The sequence below is a fragment of the Myotis davidii genome, unplaced genomic scaffold (assembly GCF_000327345.1).
Source record: "Myotis davidii unplaced genomic scaffold, ASM32734v1 scaffold134, whole genome shotgun sequence".
Lineage (NCBI taxonomy): Eukaryota > Metazoa > Chordata > Mammalia > Chiroptera > Vespertilionidae > Myotis > Myotis davidii.
This window is the reverse complement of record NW_006288853.1, coordinates 4582320-4602189: the sequence shown is the minus strand read 5'-3', so window position 1 is coordinate 4602189 and position 19870 is coordinate 4582320. Positions and strand designations below refer to the sequence as shown.

General features: G+C 55.6%; 2 protein-coding genes across 2 annotated transcripts in view; one reads left to right on the top strand and one right to left on the bottom strand.

Annotated features, from left to right (window-relative positions):
• The window catches only part of PSAP (prosaposin), a 28119-nt gene extending 19838 nt beyond the window's left edge, over window positions 1-8281 (top strand). The window contains exons 8-15 of the mRNA XM_006761017.2: window positions 412-420; window positions 2635-2760; window positions 4506-4601; window positions 4930-5116; window positions 5200-5357; window positions 5669-5749; window positions 6034-6141; window positions 7167-8281. Of these exons, the coding sequence (XP_006761080.2) occupies window positions 412-420; window positions 2635-2760; window positions 4506-4601; window positions 4930-5116; window positions 5200-5357; window positions 5669-5749; window positions 6034-6141; window positions 7167-7202 (801 nt within the window). The 3' untranslated portion in view covers window positions 7203-8281. The remainder of the gene's footprint in view (window positions 1-411; window positions 421-2634; window positions 2761-4505; window positions 4602-4929; window positions 5117-5199; window positions 5358-5668; window positions 5750-6033; window positions 6142-7166) is intronic.
• Window positions 8282-8588: 307 nt separating this feature from the next.
• Window positions 8589-19870, bottom strand: part of CDH23 (cadherin-related 23) — a 413720-nt gene continuing 402438 nt past the window's right edge. The window contains exons 54-70 of the mRNA XM_015562107.1: window positions 19811-19862; window positions 19473-19684; window positions 17045-17236; window positions 16797-16910; window positions 16008-16137; window positions 15666-15917; window positions 15429-15590; window positions 13234-13490; window positions 12800-12897; window positions 12316-12436; window positions 12156-12235; window positions 11975-12015; window positions 11777-11837; window positions 11170-11299; window positions 10777-10899; window positions 10290-10394; window positions 8589-9480 (exon numbers count right to left, since the gene is read on the bottom strand). Of these exons, the coding sequence (XP_015417593.1) occupies window positions 9160-9480; window positions 10290-10394; window positions 10777-10899; window positions 11170-11299; window positions 11777-11837; window positions 11975-12015; window positions 12156-12235; window positions 12316-12436; window positions 12800-12897; window positions 13234-13490; window positions 15429-15590; window positions 15666-15917; window positions 16008-16137; window positions 16797-16910; window positions 17045-17236; window positions 19473-19684; window positions 19811-19862 (2451 nt within the window). The 3' untranslated portion in view covers window positions 8589-9159. The remainder of the gene's footprint in view (window positions 9481-10289; window positions 10395-10776; window positions 10900-11169; window positions 11300-11776; window positions 11838-11974; window positions 12016-12155; window positions 12236-12315; window positions 12437-12799; window positions 12898-13233; window positions 13491-15428; window positions 15591-15665; window positions 15918-16007; window positions 16138-16796; window positions 16911-17044; window positions 17237-19472; window positions 19685-19810; window positions 19863-19870) is intronic.

Genomic DNA, 19870 nt, shown 5'->3' with positions numbered 1-19870 from the left:
AGTGTCAGACCAGCCTCCCAGTCATCACCAACCTGAGGGGAGGGCCCTACAGGTGTGGTAGGGTTAGGCTTCTGGGGATGAGAGCTCTTCCTAATGTGGCATTTTCTGGGGACCTGCTGCCCGGTGTTATGAACATGATTTGTTGTGTCAGGGACATGGGGACGGTGCACACACAGCTGGAGGTGTGATCTGCCCAGTAAGGAGGGCCAGAGTAGTTGGTAGGGCCCAGTGTGCACTCAGTAGTAGGAACAAGGTAGGTGGCTGACTTGTGACTGAAGGATGATTCCCCTAAACTTGTGGTGATATCCTAAACCTCATGAACTGCCTGATCATTGTTTTAATTTTTCTTAACTGTTGTGTCCTTTCCTTTCTCTTATTTTATCTCCGATTTCCTGTTTTTTTATTCAACAGCAGGATCAGGTATGTGATGGGAATTTGCTTGTAGTAGTGGTTGGCTGCTGCCTGTAGCTCTTTTGCTCATCTTTTTTGTATGCATGATCCCCTCTGGCAGATCCAAGGAAGACTGGAAGGCAGGGTCCCTCTCTGGGTATATAGGCTGGCAGGGAGCTTCTGCATCTCTTCCCTGGAGCTCAGCACTTGAGGTGGTGGGGGTTCCATCTCCCCTTCAGGGGGCCAGGAAATGAAGCCAGCAGAGCCATGCACCCTGTGCCAAGTCAGTGCCCAATGGGCCAGATGCCAGGCCACCAGTGTGATGATGGGGAACCATGGGTGGTCCCCAAGATGCCACAGCTTCCTGCACTGTAGGCCGGACTTCGGTGGGGCCTTATTTCTGTCATGGCTTGAGAGCACAGCATGTCCTACTCCTGTGTTCCATGCCCCGGAAATGCTGCTCCCGCATGAACACATCAGTTGCAAATAGTGAGCAGACTGTTCCCCGTCTGCTGGATCCAGAGCATGGAGACAGTCTCTTGGTTGCAGCTTCTGCCCGTCTGGGTGATGAGGTCCTGCAGATCCAGGAGCCACAGCAGACGGCCCGTGAGCTATGCCGCGTGGCATAAAGGGGGGCGCTGAGCTGCAGACCAGACTTAACGGAGCCAGGTGCCCTTTGGGGGCTGTACTGAACATTGCCTCCTTTTGAGCACTGGAACTGAAATTTTCAAAGGTTTTTTGAAGTCTAGTGGGAGATTTGGCTGAAATATGAATTTTCACATAGGCTGCCTCATGGAACAAAGCTGATCTGAGACAAAGCAGCCCACCTGAATCTTTGTTTTTTTTCTCTTTTAAAAAATACATATTTTTTTTGATTTCAGAGAAGGGAGTTGGAGAGAGAGACAGACACATCAGTGATGAGAATCATTGATCAGCTGGATCCTGCACGCCTCGCACTGGAGATTGAGCCTGCAAACCAGACATGTGCCCTGACCAGGAATTGAACTGTGACCTCCTGGTTCATAGGTCGATGCTCAACCACTGAGCAACACCAACTGGGCTTTTTGTCTTTTTTTTTCTAAAAAGTTTGCTCTATCTTTGGCCACATTCTGTTTTTCCTCCTATTTATTTATTAAAATATATTACTGATTTCAGAGAGGAAGCGAGAGAGAGAGAGAGAGAATGAATCACTGATTGGCTGCCTCCTGCACGCCCCACATGGGATGGAGCCCGCAACCTGGGCATGTGCTCTGGGAATTGAACCGTGACCTCGTGGTTCAAAGGTTGACATTCACCAATGAGCCACGCTGGCCGGGCTTTCCCCCCATTCTTAAAGTGTGCCACAGACAGGATACTTCAAATATACTTTCAAACTCCCCCACACTTAATTTATTCTGGAGCCTTCTTGGTATTTAAACAAGATGAACCCTAGCCATGATCTAGCTCTCTTCGCTTCCCAGGTCTCACTTTCAGCAAACCTGGTCCGCTGGTTTGGTGGTGGGAGGCAAATGCCACCAGGCCCGGAGCTAGTCACTGGTGGCATTTGGTTTACAAAGTATACAGACTATGTATACTTTCCTTGCTCTTGGCCATCGTACGGTGAAATGGTCAGGATGTCCAAACTGTCTAATTCTCTGTGGCTTGGTGTCTGGTCGGGAAAAGGGATCAATCTGGTGACTTGAATGAAGGATTCATTAATTTGGGGGACTGGGTTTTCGTTGAACTGTGTTTGTGTAATTGTGAACATAGGATGTGGTTTTTTGGAAAGCTAACATTTCCCCTTAATGCATCATTGCAAGTGGTCCTGCATTGAATGCCCTGGTGTGGCTTTATTTCTACACATTTGGCTTTCTGTTAGTTTATGAGCATTATAGTTCCTCCTCCAGAAAGAACATGGAGCTTACTTCCCACTGAGCTCAACGAATAGCAGGCTCTAGAGCAGACCAGTGTCCTTGGGGATGACTGGCCACCGTTAACCTCAGGGTGGGAGTCTTGCTTCCCGGGTGCAGCAGGGACGGCGGTCTGTCTGACCTCCCAGAGCTTTGTGTGGGCCCTCTCCTATGGGAAACGGTCCACCTGCATTTGCACAAGCTCCCTTGGATTTAATAGGGAATTTTTACAGTATTAGCCCTTGACACTGGGACCAGGGTGCTCCTTTGGCACCCTGACCTTTGAGCATAGAGCGTGGGACTCGGGCGGTGGGTGCAGGCCTGTGTCTGACTGTCTTTTCTGTGCTCTCTCCAGCAACCCAAGGACATTTGTGCAATGGTCGGGTTCTGTGAGCAGGAGGTGCCCATGCAGCCGCTGGTCCCTGCCAAAGTGGTCTCGGAGGACGTCATCCCTGCTCTGGAACTGGTGGAGCCCATTAAGGTACCTGTGTCATCGTACTGGCCAACGCTGTGTTGAGTACATTTATTGCCTTGGGTATCAACCCCAGCGCTCACGGGATCAAGTCTCCATTTTAGCACATCATTCAGATCATTTTTCAGTGCCTGGCTCCACCTGACCTCTTCGGATGTGCTCTCTGTGCCTCCCCCCACGGTTCCAAAACGGAAACCAACCCCACACACCATGATATTTTGAATTTAATTTAAAAAATCAATTGGCAATGAATATTATAAAAATTAATTTATTACTCACAATTTAGGTGTATTTGAATATTTTCAGCTGAAAATTCTCATGAAAAATGATTTTAAAGTTGGTCAGGGCTGCCACTTAAGGAAAAAATTTTTTTGTATAGACGCACGTGGCCTGTGGGGAAGGTCTGCCGCTTGGGGGCCCAGCCATTTACCTTACCACGTGGCACACGCACGCACTTCCTGTTCTAGAACTTCCCACGTCACTCTCCCTTGGCTGTGTTGCCTCCCTCTCCTGTCCTCCCTCAGCAGGTGCAGTGTGTGGCCCACAAGAAGGGTTAAGGCAGTGGTTCTCAACCTTCCGGCCCTTTAAATACAGTTCATGTTGTGACCCAACCATAAAATTATTTTCGTTGCTACTTCATAACTGTAATGTTGCTACTGTTACGAATCGTAATGTAAATATCTGATGTGCAGGATGGTCTTAGGCGACCCCTGTGAAAGGGTTGTTCTACCTTCAAAGGGGTCGAGACCCACAGGTTGAGAACCTCTGGGTTAAGGTGTCAGGTAGAGTCAGGGAAACACTGCTGCCTGCCCCTCGTCCCCCGTCGAGATGCTCATAGGCCTTTGCCCACCTGGATGACAGAATTAATGGCCTGTAATCTAGTCACATGACTTAAAATTAAAATTAAAAAAAATTCAGGCTTTGCCTGGTGAAGCTCCGTTGGTTAAGTGTTGTCCGTGCACCAAAGGGTTGCAGGTCTGATTCCCGGTCAGGGCACATACCCTGGTTGCAAGTTCGATCCCCAGTTGGGGCATTTGTGGGAGGCAGTGGATCAATGTTTCCCACCTCCCTCCCAGCATGTTCTGCATAAGGATTTTTAAAAAATCTTTATTGTTGGGGTAAGGATTTAAAAAGAAAATCCCGGTGCTCAGTAGAGAGTGGCTGGTGACCGCTGTATTTGACAGCGGGGATGGGGAATGTTTCCATTGTCACAGAAAGTCCTAGTCAGCAGTGATGCTTCTTTCAAGGCAGGCTCTTGAAAACCAATTTCAGGCGTTAATGAGACTTGAAACTCAAGAGCAGACCTGCAATGGGTTTAGAACTGGCTTCTAAATAGTGAGTCCGTCCTTTGTTCTTGGCCCCCACCCACTCCCCGGGACGAACGCTGACTGATGAAATAATTGTAACCAAACACAGCATCACATGGACAGCTCTTTGGGGTGGGTGTTAGTTTAGTGCTTTCACTGAAGTATGGATTCCTGAACATTTTAACTGAAATGTAAATTCCTGGTTGGGGGTGGGGAAGTGGCGGGAGGAGGTGGTGGTGAAGGATTTGGCTAAAGGGATGGGACTCCTGCCTCATAGAAACAAGAAGGACTGGAACTGAGACCCTGGGAGGAAGCACTTCCTTGGATTTAGTAGGAAGTGTTAACCTATCCTTGCCTCTGAGTCCCTTCTCCTTCAGAGGAACATGTTCCAGGACCAAGGGCTGAGGTGAGGGTCCCAGCATTCACATGTTCTCTGACCCTCCACAGAAGAGCCTGGTGCAGGCGAAGGATGATGTTTTCTGCGAGATGTGTGAATACGTGGTGAAGGAGGTGGTCAAGATGATCGACAGCAACAAGACTGAGGTACGGGGTTTCCGGAATGCTCCCCTCCTGGCAGCGGGAGGCGCTCTCCTGGGTTCGTGGAGCTGGAATGGCCCAGTGGGAGAACCCAGAAGAATAGGTGGGCTTGGTCCTTGCTGGTCTGGGCACCAGCCTGGGAATCTGTCACCACCTCCCACCCGTGGATCCCTCTGGGCTGCGGCTGGAGGAGGCCACTTTGCCCTGCTTGTAGCTCTTGTCTTTTGCAGGAGGAAACGGCATCTTGCTGTTGACTGGTTTCCTAGTCATGTTAGTATTTTCAGAATCTCTCCCACCCCTACCCAGCCTCCCATGTGATCCTCTTGTGTTTCAGGAAGAAATAATTCATGCTTTCGATAAAGTGTGCTCAAAATTGCCCAAGTCCTTGTCGGAAGAGTGCCAAGAGGTGGTGGACACTTACGGCCGCTCCATCCTGTCGATCCTCCTACAGGAGGCGAGCCCTGAGCTGGTGTGCAGCATGCTCCAGCTCTGCACCAAGCAGAGGCTGCCCGCACTGACCGGTGAGCCCAGTGGGAGTGAGGCTGGCCGGCCCCTCGGGGGTTTGGGGGGGCCCTGCCGGCACTGAGCCTGTGCTCTCGCACAGCACACGTGACTCAGCAGAATGACGGTGCCTTCTGTGAGGTGTGCAAAAAGCTGGTTGGCTATTTGGACAACAACCTGGAGAAAAACAGCACAAAGGAGGAGATCCTGGCTGCTCTTGAGAAAGGCTGCAGCTTCCTGCCCGACCCATACAAGAACCAGGTATGCCCTGGCTGCTCTGCGTCCGACCTGCCTGGGCCCTGCAGAGGCTGGGCTGTTCCCTGATGGTGCCCTTGACTGAGGTTTTGAAGCCATTTCTGCCTGGATGCATGGAGTCCAGTGACCTTTCCTCAGAGGCCATCTGTTGGCTCAAATGGAGCCACTGGGGGAAAATAACACAAGCAAATGAGGCCGAGTGTGGGTGGGGCTCTGGGGAGGAGGCCCTGGGCTGGAAATCTTGGGGAAGAGCATGTCCAGCTCCCACTCTTCTGGGCACACCTTGACCTGGACCCGTGTCCCTGCTTGCTTCTCAGTGTGATCAGTTTGTGACCGAGTACGAGCCCATGCTGATAGAAATCCTGGTGGAGGTGATGGAGCCGTCCTACGTGTGCTCGGTGAGCTGAGCGCGGGTTCGTGGGCACGCAGCCCGGGGTGTTGTGTGGACCCTGGAAGGGCTCCTCAGAGGGTGTGGGCCATGGGCCAGAGGCTCTGGGATGGGGCGTGAGAAAGCCAAGTAGAGAACCAGGCTCTAGGCCCACCACTTGGGAGCCCTGATGTTTTTTGAAAGTGCACATCAGAGCTCTGGTTCTCGCTGCTTCTAGAAGCTGATGGTTTCAGGTCTGTAAAGGATTCGTTAGATCTAATTCTTCCCCTTCTCTGCTCCCTTTTCATCATATAGAAAGTTGGAGCCTGCCCCAAAGCCCCTAAGCCTCTCTTGGGAACGGAGAAGTGTGTGTGGGGCCCGAGCTACTGGTGCCAGAGCACGGAGACAGCGGCCTTGTGCAACGTGAGTAGCTCAGCACCTGCTCCACAGGCCTGCCTTGGCGGGCGGGCGGCAGCTTCCCTGAGAGTCCTGCTTTAACGGCTTCGGGCCATTCTCTACCCTGTGTTAGTGAGGACCCTGAGGCCACGGGAGGCGATCAGGCTTACTCCCAGCTTCCCAGCCAAGGCAGGGCTGGCTGTGTTCTTGTCTCAGAGTGAAGGTAGCTGTTCTTTAATATTGATTTTGTTTCGTTCTCTTGCTTTCACCTCCAGTTCCCCATGAGAGGGTCAGATTTGCACGAGGCCGCACCCCCCCCCCCCCCCCCCGGGATTGCACAAGGCCTAATGGGTTCATTGCCCCAACCCTTGCATAAGTCCTCATGCCCCTCGGGGGTCACTTTTGCCCTGGTTGGAGCCTGGCCTGAATCTTCACCCAAGGCCAAGCAGAGCTGTTTAGAATGGCCCTGAGAGTTGGCACCTGCCTGACAGCCGCAGGGTGCTGTGGCACCATCCTGGCTGGGTAGCCACCAGTTGGGTGACCTACGCTCACTGTTTTCCTGGGTGGGGACGTTTGGACCAGCCTCTGTTACTTAATGTTCTTTTGTGCAACTTTTTCTTCCTCGTGCGAGTTCCTCCAGTTGGGAGGTTGCATCATTTGGGGCCACTGCAAGGAGGGGTGGTGAGGCCCGTCATGGCGGAACAGGTTTCCGCTGCTGTCCTGGGCCCATTTCTCAAGGCCTGAGCGGGTGTGAATCTCTGACTCTCAGGGAGGAGTTCTGCCGTGGGGGCCTCCAGTGCAGCCTGTCAGCTGATGCTGGGGCCTCGGCGTGTGGCTGGACGCAGGGGTCCTGCCCTACCTGCCTGGGTGCTCGTGTGCAAGCACGTGCTCCCCGGGTTTTGAGTGAGCTGCTGTCCTGGGCCCTCCGTGTGGTGCCATCCACCTGACATAGGGCAAGATGAACAGGCTCCATTTTGGGGGGATGTCTGATGCATGAAAGGGCTAGGAGTGGAGTTGTCATCTGATTAACCCAGTGTCCTCTCTCCTGTCAGGCCGTCGAGCATTGCAGACGTCACGTGTGGAACTAGAAAGAATGTTCCAGCTTGGAGAAACCACAGCATCTGTTCCTACTTGTATGTCTGGGGGAATGAACACAGATCTTTCGACTTTGTTATAAAAATAGGCCCCCTTTTCCCTCACACTGTTTCTTCTCCCCCTTATTGTAACATTGCTGTCAACGCGGGAGGTGCCTAACCCGCCGCTGACATAGTGCTTCAGTGTCCTTTTCATTCTGCCACATGGATAATGACGCCCTGCACCCTGGAGGCCGCTGAGCCTGCCCTTGCATGTGGTTACCTGGAGGAGGAAGGGGGCTCGCTGCTGGCAGCAGCCAGAGCTTCACAGAAGGCCCTCCGTCCTCTCGGCCGGGGCTTTGCTGAGCCCTGACCCGGGCTTGGGCGCTGGTGGGCTGGCTTCTGTAGCCTCTACCTACACTAAGGACACCTCCCCAGGCTTCTGGGTTGCTAGACAAAAAAGTGAAACAAAGGCTGCTTTATATAAAAGATTAGAGGCTCAAAGTAATGAGGCTTTGTACTCAGTGTGGTTTGCACTGAAATTGAGGTTGTGGAAGCAGCTGCTCAGGACACCTGGGTGAGGTTTGGGTTTGCTGACCCTGGGTCAGCCTTTGCTCCAGCTTTCCCGTGTCTTTCCTGGTGACGTCTTGCTTGGTCCTGTGGGTTTGGGTGGGAGGGGAAAATCTGCTTGAATGCAACCTGCGTAGCTCAGTGTGGGGGTCCTCTGCCCCTGGCTTTTGTGAGTGAACACGTGGACCGTGGTGACCACCTCATGCCTGCTCTGTGCCTCTGGGCATCACAGCCCCTTTGACCCGTTTTGTGGATATTGCTTTTGACCTTGAAATAAGTGGATGACCAGCACCTAAGCCTCTGGCTTCCAGGCAGCGGGCCTGTTGGGCGTGCTGTTCAGGACCTTGGCTGCTGCCCTGCCTCCTCCCCCGTTGCTGACTCCTCTGCTGCACTTCCGGTTGTCAGGGGCAGTGAGACCTGCAGTTGCCATTAAACGGACTTAATGATTTTTTTGTTTTGCACTAAAGTTTCTGTGATTTAACAATAAAGTCTGTCAATCAGATCTGATATTCTGTGATACCTCAGCCAGAAGTTGGGTTTCTGATTGGCTCTCCAAGGCTGTGGACCCGTAAGTGCTCAGCAGTCCCGTGGCACCTCTTGGTCAGAGAAAGGAAGCACAGTGGGTCAAGTCCCACCTGTCTGCCCTGAGATGCCCCGGCTGGGGGGGCCCAGGCCGCCGTGCCCGTCACCCCCCTCCCTCACCTCCCTGGCCAGCCACGCCGTCGTTTACCAGAGCGAGTGCCAGTTCCTGTGAGTTGCTTTTCTTTTTAAAATTCAGACCATTCCAGACACGTTCAGTGAGTCCCAGTGAAACAAACCAAGGGGAGCATATTGAGGGAATAACTTAGTTTAAAAAGGAATACACACGAACACTCTACATTCAAAACCAAGGGAACACCAGTCATTTCTCCTTTTGAGCCGGTACGTTGGGGAAGCCAGTGACATGGAGAGCACGTGGTTCGTGGATGATTACCTCGTCCAGGGGGGAGGCAGGGGCCACTCATTGCCCCACCTGGTGTCCGGTCGGACATGGCAGAAACGCGTGAGACTTGAACAGAAGTCAAGGCCAGGCTGGGCTGGGAGGGGCGGAGAGGGGAAGGGCGTCTGCTTGGCCTCTCAGCTCAGCCCGGGCTGAGTTGGTCCGTACTCCTGTCCCCCAGGGATGCTCCTTACCTTGTCCTTAGACACTTAACATTCTTGTTTGGTTTTCTTAAAAAAATAACAGATTTTATGAAGGTAGAGATCAGATGCTGAATGAGTGCCTGGCAGCAGTGGCGTCTGAGCTGCAGAGAGCAGGCTGCCACCACTTGACCAAGCCACGGTCGTGAGCCAGGGTCGGCTTGGAGGGGTCCGCACCCCCCGGTCCTGGCGCTGCTCACACCGGTGAGGCTCCCCCATCTAGTCATAGCTCCGTGATCTCCAGGGGGCTCTCCATGATCACATCTCGAAGCTTGTGCAGGGGCGTGGATTTGGCGGACTCCGTGCGGGCGTTGCGCTCGAAGGCACTGGCCTCGGCCGCTGTCAGCGTCTCCAGTGAGCGGCCCAGACCCTTCTGGTCGTCCTCAGGCAGGCTGTTGAGGTCAGTGGCCAGGAGTGTGCCCGTGCTGCCATGCACCATGTGGATCCCGTCGGGCCCCTTGAGCTCCGGAGGCGGCTTGCAGAAGCGCAGGCTGCCCTGGCCCGGGCTGCGCTCCCCCGGCTCCTCCAGCTCCGTCTGGATCAACTGCAAGAGTCCAGGAGCCCCCACATGTTCAGGGCTGTTCCCAGGGGGTGAGCAGGCGGGTGGCCCCAGCATCCTACCTGCTATGTGCCTGCTTCCTCCCCATTGCGCACAGGGACCCTGGGCTGGTGCTGCAGCGACCTCTGTGACCGCTAACAGCCCGTCTCCAGCTGGTATGGGGGAACCATGGAACTTACGGTGCTGTGCTCTCGGGAGCATGGACTTCCTGTGAGTTGAATTTTGTGTATTCACTTTTATCTGCAAAGTTGCTGTGATGCAACTGCAGTATCTGGGTTTGTTACCAAGTTGGCCTCAAGCAAGGTCAACACTAGTGGCCAGGTCGAAGTGCCCACAGGTGAAGCTGGAGGGGACCAAGGTGTACTGGGCACCCAGATGGAGCTTTTGTTCCGTGTGGAACTTGGCTTTGGCCCATTTCACTTGGAATGTTGGCCCAGCTGGTGATCTGGGTCTGACTTTCCAAGTGTTGACACGCCACTGCAGGCAGGCACACTTGAGACCCTATTTGAACCTACAGCCAGTTTCTTTAAATCACCCCTTACAAGTATCTTTTTGGGGTTCCTCAAATCTGGGAAACATTTCCTTGTGTTTACCCCATCCCTGGAAAGCCCACTGCAGAACCCAGAAAGCAGAGCCCACTGTCACTTCCTGTACCTCACCCACTGCTCTGGTCCTGGCTGCTGAGCCCCAGAGATGGAGAAGGATGAGAGCAGCAGGAGAGCCAGAGAGCGGAAGGGAGAGAGAGCACCCCCAGGACTGGGGCACGGCACACAGCTCCCTGCCCTCCCCGCTACCTCGGAGATGGAGGAGTGGCAGGAGGAGGCTTTTTGCACCATCCGCTGTGCAAAGAGCTTTTTGAGCCGCAGGTAATCCTCCAGGACCACCTTCAGCAGCGAGCCCTGGGGGAGGGAGAAGGTTAACCCCCACCACGGCCCCCCCGGCCTCCCCACCCCTCGCTCTGGTAACTCATACAGGGGTGATGGAAGGTGACAGGGCATCTAGGAGACGCAGGCCTCTAACCCTGGTGTAGAGGCTCAGGAGCAGAGCCTGAGGGCTCAGGATGGCACCCTGATCCTAAGGGCACCACGGGCTGAAGCAGCTCCTGCTCGGCCCCAGTGCCCAGGACCCTCTTGTTGCCCTGGTGTTGCCCCAGGGGAGGCTGGGTCTAGCTGAGCCTGGCGGTGGAGAAGGCTGTTCCCCGCTCCATGCATCCCCTGGAGCAGGTCCAAGCTTAGCTAAGGCTCCGGGGCAGGGGTGCAGGAGTCTGTAGGGAGCGCTCACCTTGATGGGCCCCTCGCGGATGATCTGGCCCAGCTTGGCAATGTTGTCGTACTCCTGGAGGGCTGCCCGCAAGTAGCGGTCTTCGTCAGGTTTCACTGCTGCTGGCTCACGTCCAAAAGTTCCCTGGGGGAGAGGATGTTAGCTGGACAGAGGTAGACAGCGAGCAGGCACACACCCACATACAGGGCAGAGGACCACCTCGAACAGCGGCCGCCAGCCTTTCAGTCTTCATGGACTGTCAGTGGTCCACGGACCACCGGTCCGCAACCGCCTTCCTAGAAAACCCCTCTCCTCCTCGGCCAGGTCTGACGAAGACCCGCCCTTCCTGTACCCTGCCCCTGGCCCTGGCCCTGGCCCTTCCTCTACCTGGCCCTGCCCCTGGCCCAGGCTCACGTGGGTGCGGGTGGGGCTGCTCCACAGGTCTGCGATCTCGCTCAGGTTCTCCGGCAGGTCGTCCTCGTGCTCGGCCTGGGCGGCCAGCTCCAGGTTCCGGCAGAAAGGATCCAGCCATACTGGGTTGGCCCTGAAGGTGGGGGCGGGGTGGGGTGAGGATGGAAGGCTTGAGCAGAGGCCCTGACCGCCTCACCCTCACCCCTTCCTGTTAACCTGGCCAACTATAGTGTCTCACAGAGCAGGGGAGGGGGTGCAGGTCCCTTGCCCACAGCACCTGCGTGTGCGTCCTCCCCTAGGATCCCACTACAACCAGGACAGGACATGTCGATTGGATGAGCTTCGGTCTGGAAGCCTCACTGCACCCACTGACCAAAGTCAACTCCCCCCTCGAACTTGGGGCCCATCAGGGTTGGGGAGCCCAGCTCAGTGACAGGGTTTCTGAGGGTGGAGAGAGAGGGGTGGCTGACCCACCAGGGGGCGCCCACACCCCAGGTTTTAGCTAGTCCGCGCTCCCTTGCTGGGAGTCGATAGGGAAGCTTCCGCCCCAGCTGGGTCCTGGGCAGGCCTTCCCAGCATGCACCAGGCAGGGCGTGGGGACCCCACTCACCCGTCAAAGGAATACTTGTTGGTGTTGGGCATGTCCATGATGTCGATGAAGCCACGGTTCCCTGCAGGGAGCGGTTGGGGCATGGAGGGGAGGGAGTGCTCTGCTGGGGCTGGGGAGCCCGGCCCCGTCCAGGGCCATGTGAGTTCCCCAGGAGCCCCTCCTGACCTCCAACCTCCCGCCATCGCAGCCCTCACTCACCTGCGGAGCCAGCCACGATGGCTTTGAGTTTCCTCTTGTGTCTGGAGAGAAGCAGAGAGAGGCGCTGGTAAGGGAGGCTGGGGCTGGGCTGGCATCTCAGGACACTGCCTGCCTCCATATCCATCCCTGGAGGAGGGCGGGCTGGTCGGCCAATCTCAGGGCAGGGCCAGGGGTCACTCACACGGTCCGGTAGTACCAGTTCATGAGGATGAAGAGCATGGCAGCCAGGAAGAGGAGGATGGCCAGGACGATGATCGCCATCTGAGGGAACGGGACAGGCGTGAGCGGGCGGGCACACCCGGGGTGACAAGGGGGCTGTGGGGCCGGTGCCCCAGGGGTACCTGCAGGGCAGACATGTCTTCGGGCAGCTGGACAGTGATGGCAGGCTGCACGTCCATGACATTGTAGTTCCGGAAAAGATTCCGCAGCTGTTCCTTGTTCTCGTCGATCATCTGGATCACCCTGGGCAAGGGGCAGGGGCCTCAGCTCATCCCCCAAGCGCCTGCTCACTCAGGCCGGGCTGCCCAGGTCTTGACTTGGACGTCTAAGGTTCACCCCCGCAAGCCTTGCAAGATTAAAGCCCACCCAGCTAGGATCGCTTTGTATCCTCTAGAGTTCACATCCCTCACAATCAATACAATACTCCCATTGTACAGACGGGGAGAGTAAGGCTCAGGAGGGCAGAGCTCTGCTAAGACCCACAACCTGGGGAGAGCGCCACGCAGCAGACACGATGGTGTTGGTGATGCCTCTGCTGGTGGGTCCCCCCCGCCCACCTCCAGGGCAGGGAGGCAGACGACACTCCGAGCACAGATCCCCACTCACCGGTCCACGTCCAGGATGCGGTTGGTATCTCGGTTCACCACGTGGATGAGCAGCTCTGTCTGTGCGAAGTTCACCCGACCCTTCTTATCCACGTGGAACTAGGCGAGAAGGGGCGTCACAGGGTGTGGCAGGTGCAGGGGCTGGGCGGGGCAGGCCTCTTTTAGGCGCCCCTCCTGGCCTGCCTTCCCAGGGAACCCATCACTAGCATGATACCCACCACCTCACTGCGAGGCACTACCATTACCCCATTTCACAGGTTAGGAAACGGGCCCGGAGATCTGGGAGGCCTTTCTCAGGGCCATGCAGGTAGGAAACGATTGAGGACACATACATCCCCTTTCACATCTCTGGCCTCTCCTCAATGCCCTGTCCCTCCCTGTGGCCTAGTCCTCTCCCTCCACTGCCCCCAGCCCCAGGGCGGGTCCCGTGGGCACCTGCACGTCGTCAGTGTTGACAATGGCACCGGTGATGTTGGAGAGCAGGCGGATGAACTCCTCCTCAAAGCCACGCACGCGGTCGGGGATCTCGTTAATGACGATCTTGACGCGCTGGTCATCCCTCAGGATGTAGATGCCGATGATGGCCGTGTCGTTGTGGCCTGCCAGGTCCTGGGCCACAATGTCCACCACAAAGTAGCCGGGGCTGTAGGCCATGAAGAGGTCGAAGGTGCGCAGGATGCCATCCACACTCCCTGCAGGAAGAGCCCATGGGTGGGGAGCAGCTCAGGGGCCACCCAGTGACCCAGAATCCCTGGGGCAGGGGCAGGAGACACACGTCTGGGGAGGCAGCATGGGCCTGCAGGACTTGGGACCCAGAGCTGCAGAGCACAGCGTCCACTCCACCTCAGCGTGGCTGCCACACCTGCGCCTCTTCTATAGATTCCTAGTGAACTCTCCTGATTTCTAACGACTGAGCTGTTTTTATTTAAACATTCTGCATACTAAACAAAACAACTGTGGGGTGTGCTGGCCCAAGAATGATGAGTTTGGGCATCTGGTGTCCCCTGCTGGGGTCCTTCTGAGCCCCCGTAGTGTCTGTCTGTATCCCCACATGCACTTCAGAATTTGACAGTAGAGAGATGACCACAGGAGGCACAGTCCAGTCTTCTCTTAGAAGACAGTGGACATGGGTTTAAAATTTGCCATTTTCTAGCTGTGTGACCTTTCACTACTTAGCCTCTCTGTGTTTTTGTTTATTGAAATAAGAGCAATGGGAGGTCAGAGGACAAAGGGATGGTGTCTGGTTGTGTAATTGGAGAAGGTGGCATATGAACTAGATTTGTTTTAATCCTCACCTGAGGATATGCTACTGTTTTTTAGAACTGAATTCAGAGAGAGAGAGAAACGTCAATTGAGTGCCTCCCGTATATGCAGGGATCGAACTTGTAACCTTTTGGTGCACAGGATGATGCCCCAACCAGCGGAGCCCCCCAGCCAGGGATGACCTAGATTTTGAAGGATGGCTGGGGGGAGCATATCGAAGGCAGAGGTGAAGGTCAGGATGGTAATCCAGGAAGTGAAAAGGGACCAACAGTCCAGGGGAGGCTGGTGTGCAGCGGGCTGAAGGAATGGTGAGCAGTGCAGCCTGACTGGGCACAGGGCCTTTAAGGATAGCAGGGGATGAGAACCGGAAAGGGATTAGGAAGAAGACCTGGTGAGCCTTGAATGCCAGGCCAAGATGTCTGGATTGACTCCTACAGACAGAGAAGAGCGGGGAAGTAAGGGGCTGAAAGTAAGGTAATGGGACACCCTGTGAGCTCAGCCTCCCACACACGGAAGTACACAAGCAGACGTGCACACTTGTAGGTACAAGTGCACTCCGAATGCTGGCTCCCCAGTGCCTAGCACAGTGCCTACCACGGGAAGGCGAGGTGTCCAACTGGAACATCAGGTGGATATATGGAAAGGGGACTGGAGAGATGGGTGGGTGGATGGAGGGATCGCTGGAGGGATCGCTAGATGGCTGGCTGGCTGGCTGGCTGGCTGGATACATGAATAATGGGTGGAGGAGGAAATGGGAAGAGAAGGATAAAGAGGAAGTGGGTGGGTAGATGTAGATATGGATAGGTGGTTGAGTAAAAGGATTAAACAATGATAGCTGACTGGCTGAGTAGATGAATGGGTGAATGAACAAAAAGACTGACATGGCTGGCTGACCACCCATATTCTGTGGTGCCCAAACAGACCATCCCATCTCTCCCAGACGACATTCCCTGCAGTGACAGAGGCCCCTACCCACGTGTGACAGGCCCCTAAAGGGGACTGGAGAGATGGGTGGGTGGATGGAGGGATCGCTGGAGGGATCGCTAGATGGCTGGCTGGCTGGCTGGCTGGCTGGATACATGAATAATGGGTGGAGGAGGAAATGGGAAGAGAAGGATAAAGAGGAAGTGGGTGGGTAGATGTAGATATGGATAGGTGGTTGAGTAAAAGGATTAAACAATGATAGCTGACTGGCTGAGTAGATGAATGGGTGAATGAACAAAAAGACTGACATGGCTGGCTGACCACCCATATTCTGTGGTGCCCAAACAGACCATCCCATCTCTCCCAGACGACATTCCCTGCAGTGACAGAGGCCCCTACCCACGTGTGACCAGGCCCCTACCCACGTGTGACCAGGCCCCTACCCATGGTGAAGACCTGGCCCACGTCCTCGGAGTCATTGGCAAAGGCCCGGAAGTAGTGAATGGCCAGAATGCTGTAGAAGACCAGGCTGTTGTTGCCAATGTCTGCGTCCAGGGCCAGCACCTGAATCAACTCCGAGCCCATCTTGGCGTCAGTGGCCACTCCTGCAGAAATGGGCGGTGGTGTAAGCGGTAGGGCAGGGCCACCCCACCCCCGGCACCCAGGCTCCAGTCCTGCACCTGCAGTGTACTCAGCCTTCGTGAAGCGCGGGGGCTGGTCGTTGATGTCCTCTAGCACGACGCGCACCTCCTGCAGGGTGAGGTCCGTGACCAGGTCCAGGTCCGGTGCGGGTCCCCGGGGAGGCGTCCAGCTGCGATTGCTCGAGGCCTTGACGATGAAGGAGAAAACAGCTTCGCGCTCCCGGTCCAGGTCCTTTAGCACCAGCAGACGCCCGTCAGGCTGAAGATGGAAATTCTTCTCTTCGTTCCCAGCTGAAGGTGGGACAGGCACAGGGTGAGGGCAGGGCACACGGGCCGTCTCCAGCCCCGGGGCAGGCAGGGCGCTGGTCCCGTCAGCCCCACCTGCGATGAAGTAGTACACGATGGCGTTGGAGCCCTCGTCTGCGTCCACGGCGCCGGTCACATTGCCCACGAGGGTGCCACGCGGTGAGTGCTCGGGCACTGTCAGCAGCTGGTACTGGGGGCTGCCTTTCTGCAGGGAGAGGGGAGTGTCCTCACAGGGGCAAGGCCCGGGCTCCCAGCTCCTGCCAGAGGCCCAAGGCCAGGCCCGTGGGTGCTGAGGGAGCTTCTTGTCCACACCTTATCGGGTGAGCAGAGGGCTATAACCTCAAGGGACCAAAGGCTGGGCCTGGGAGACCCCAGCTCGGCCCTGATGTCACCCAGTGGCATCCTCTATGAGGGCAGGGCAGTGCTTGGCACTCTCTCTGGTCTCCCAATACCTCAGTGGATGTTTGGACCAGGGGTCACTGTCTCATATGCACGTGAGTCTCCAGGGAGCATCATCCCAGGTGCACACAGGGAAAGCGCCAAGTCAGAGAGCCCAAGTCCAAGGAGGGTCCCAGCCCAACTCAGGGAAGCAGAGCTGACTCTCCGGCTCCCCGTGTACAGTGTGGCACTAAGGAGGGGTCAGCTCCAGGAGTGCGGCATTTTGCTCCGTTTTGGCAGCTGGGTAGTGCTTTGACATAGTAGTGGCTCAATAAGTATTTGTTCTATTAAGTGTATGCCAGTTTCTGGGTGCAACCACACATGCATATGGTGAAGGGCGCAGAAGGGAGGACATGCACATGTGTGCCTGCAGGCAGGGAGTCCCTGTGTGGGTGTGACAGGTGCAGGGCATGGGTGAGAGCTCACTGGAGGCCTCAGGAAGAGGGGCTCGTTGTCATCGATGTCATCCAGGGCCACCTGCATGGGCTGCATGGTCTCATAAGGCACTGGCTGGCCCAGGTCGCTGGCCACCAGGATGAGCTAGAGGTGGAAGGACACAGTCAGAAGAGGAGCACTCCCGGGGCCAGACCACCCTGTTGAAGACATTCTAGGTGGCCCTGCACCCAGAGGAAAGCCCTCCCCGGCCCCGCCCCTTGAGCAGGCCCCGCCCTTACGCTGTACATGGCCTGCTTCTCACGGTCCAGGCGCTGCGCCGTCTGGATGAGGCCGCTGATGGGGTCAATGGTGAAGTACTCCCAGTCCCTGTTGCCTGTGGTCTTCAGGAAGCTGTAGCGCACGGCCCCGTTGAGGCCCTCGTCCTGGTCTGTGGCATAGACCTCGTACACGTTGGAGCGCAGCGGGACCTCCTGCGGAGGGCAGGGGAGGGGGGCTGCTGAGTATCTGGGAGAATCCCAGCTCCCAGGCCCCCTTGGAGCTCTCATTCTTTCTCGTCCTGCAGCAGCATGTCCTTGCCACCTTTCTGCATCCTTAGGAAATGGCTTCCTGTTGGCTGGACTCTACTGGAGTCTGAGCATCTGCTAGAACATCCCCTCACCCACCCCTAGCCAGGCCACTGCCCTTGGATGGTTCAGCCTGGGACCCTCCGTGCTCCAAACTCTCTTAGGGTGACCGCCTGTCCAGCGGCTACCCTCATCCCTCCGACTCCATTGCGTGCTCAGGTTTAGAAGAGGCCACAGCCATCCTCTGTTCCCGGGTCTGTTGCTCTCTGCTACCCCAATCTCTAGGTATCCCCAAACACCATCCACTTAATGGGGTACCTGAAAATGGGGGGCAGGTAGGTGGGGTAACATGGTGGATGCAGAATGGACACCTGGGTTCTAGTCTGTTATAATACCATGTGACCCAAACATGCCACTAAACCTCTCTGAGCCCCAGTCTCCCATATCCCTTGAATTAAGTCTAAGATATCAAAAAGCGTAACTGATGTCATACACTGACACAGGCATGATAAAGCCGCATGGCACACAAGCAAAGAACAAGTTTCGTTGCTTTTGGTTGAAACATTACCGGCTCAGCATGGTTTCACTGTGTATCTCATTGACCAAGACTATCAGACACTCTGAATGGCAGTTGCAGTTAATTAATAGAAAGTGGATGACAAACAGATAATTTCTTAACAGATGTTGGTTGTTTGGGAGACATGAATCTTTCAAAATACAGAGCCCTTGAAGGGAAAAAGTTAGTAAATGGGGCCTTTGCTATGGAAAAGTACTAGATTATTATAAATGTATACACTGCCTCATTCCACAAAGAGGATTTAAGGCAGTTTACCAGAAAGGATATATACTAATAAAAGGGTAATATGCTAATTAGACCAGACATCTTCCAGACGACCTTCCAGACAAAGCCACGGTGGCAGGGCCGAGGCAGAGGCAGTTAGGGGGGATTAGGCCGGCAGGGGAGAGCAGTTAGGGGGATCAGGCTGGCAGGCAGGTGTGCAGTTAGGAGCCAGTGGTCCCGGATTGTGAGAGGGATGTCCAACTGCTGGTTCGGCCTAAACCAGCAGTAGACATGCCCCAAGGGGTCCCAGATTGGAGAGGGTGCAGACCAGGCTGAGGAATCCCCTCCCCCCCTCCCCCCGTGCACGAATTTTGTGCACGGGGCCTCTAGTAAATTATAATAAGAGTGAAAGCATTTTTAAAAAATCAGGGTAGACAAAAGAAATGGTTGACAGGAAAATGGGAACTGAGGAATGGGAAGCAAGGTGTGTATGCTAAGACCCTGCAGGGCCACTCAAGGTGGGCTGAATGCTCTGAGCTCCCTTAGTGGACAAAGCAAAGAGGACCGACCACTCAAGCATCACAACAGACTCAAGTTGCAGCAAGTCACAACATAAAAGCACAGTGTGTCCGAGAGCTCTGCCCTGCAGAACTTCCTTCCATGGTACCTCCAAGAGGAGACACAGTGACAGCAAGAACTCGGTGCTGACGATATGAGGTGCAGAGACTTGCGGACGTTTGGGGAGCGAACAGCAAGTGGGAGGTACCCTGATTGTACCACCAAGGGCATTGTGGGCTGGGTGCTGAGAGGAAGGTGGGGAAGGATAGAGACAGAGAAAGACTTCCCTATCTTTATAAGGCAATGAGAGCGAGGAATGAAAGAAGAATTGGGGAGTTTCCGGAAGCTCAGCCACTTCCCCTGGCTTCTTGTTTTGATGCTCATCCTCAGCTCCCAGGCTGTCTCCGCTTGGTGTTGCAGGAACAACAGGCACTTGGAAGGGGCCTGGATGTTTATCTCGAGACCAGGGTGGCGGAAGTGGGTTTCTGGGGACTGTTCTTGGCAGATATCTAATAGCTGGAGATGATTAGTCCCATGTTGCAGAGGGAAAACAAACTCAGAGAAGTCACTTGCTCAAGGTAGTTTGGCTGGGGTTAGACTTGAATCCAGGACCTTTTGAGGACACAGCCCATATTGCTAACCATTGTTCAGCACTGCCCTGGGCAGCACAGAAGAAGTCTATTCCCTCCTCTGCCTCAGTTTCCCCACTTTCACAACGGGGCCCGCCCGGGCACGACGGCGGGATGAAGCGGGCTGGGTATGGGGAGGGGCCTGCTGTCGGCAGGAGGCCTGGGGGACACGCACCTCTTTGATGTGGACGATGGTGCCGTTGGGGGGGCGCACAAAGACAGGGCGGTTGTCATTGACGTCGATGACTTCCACCAGGAGCATGGTCGTGCCCCAGAGCGGGGGCTCGCCGCCGTCGGTGGCCACCACGGTCAGGTTGAACCTCTCGTAGGAATGCAATGGCCGCTTTGTGGTCACCAGGCCTGAGTCCATGTCCACGTGGAAGGCCTCTGGCAGGGGGTGGCAGAGAGAGCAGGGCATGTCTCTGGCTGAGACCTCCTTCCATGGCAGCCTGCCACTCCCCCCCCCGCCCCCCCCCCCCCCATGGCATCACAGGTAAGGAGCCGGCTACGTACCCTCACCAGGGCCCTCAAGTGAGTAGGTCACTTCCCCGTTGGAGCCCTCATCCTGGTCGG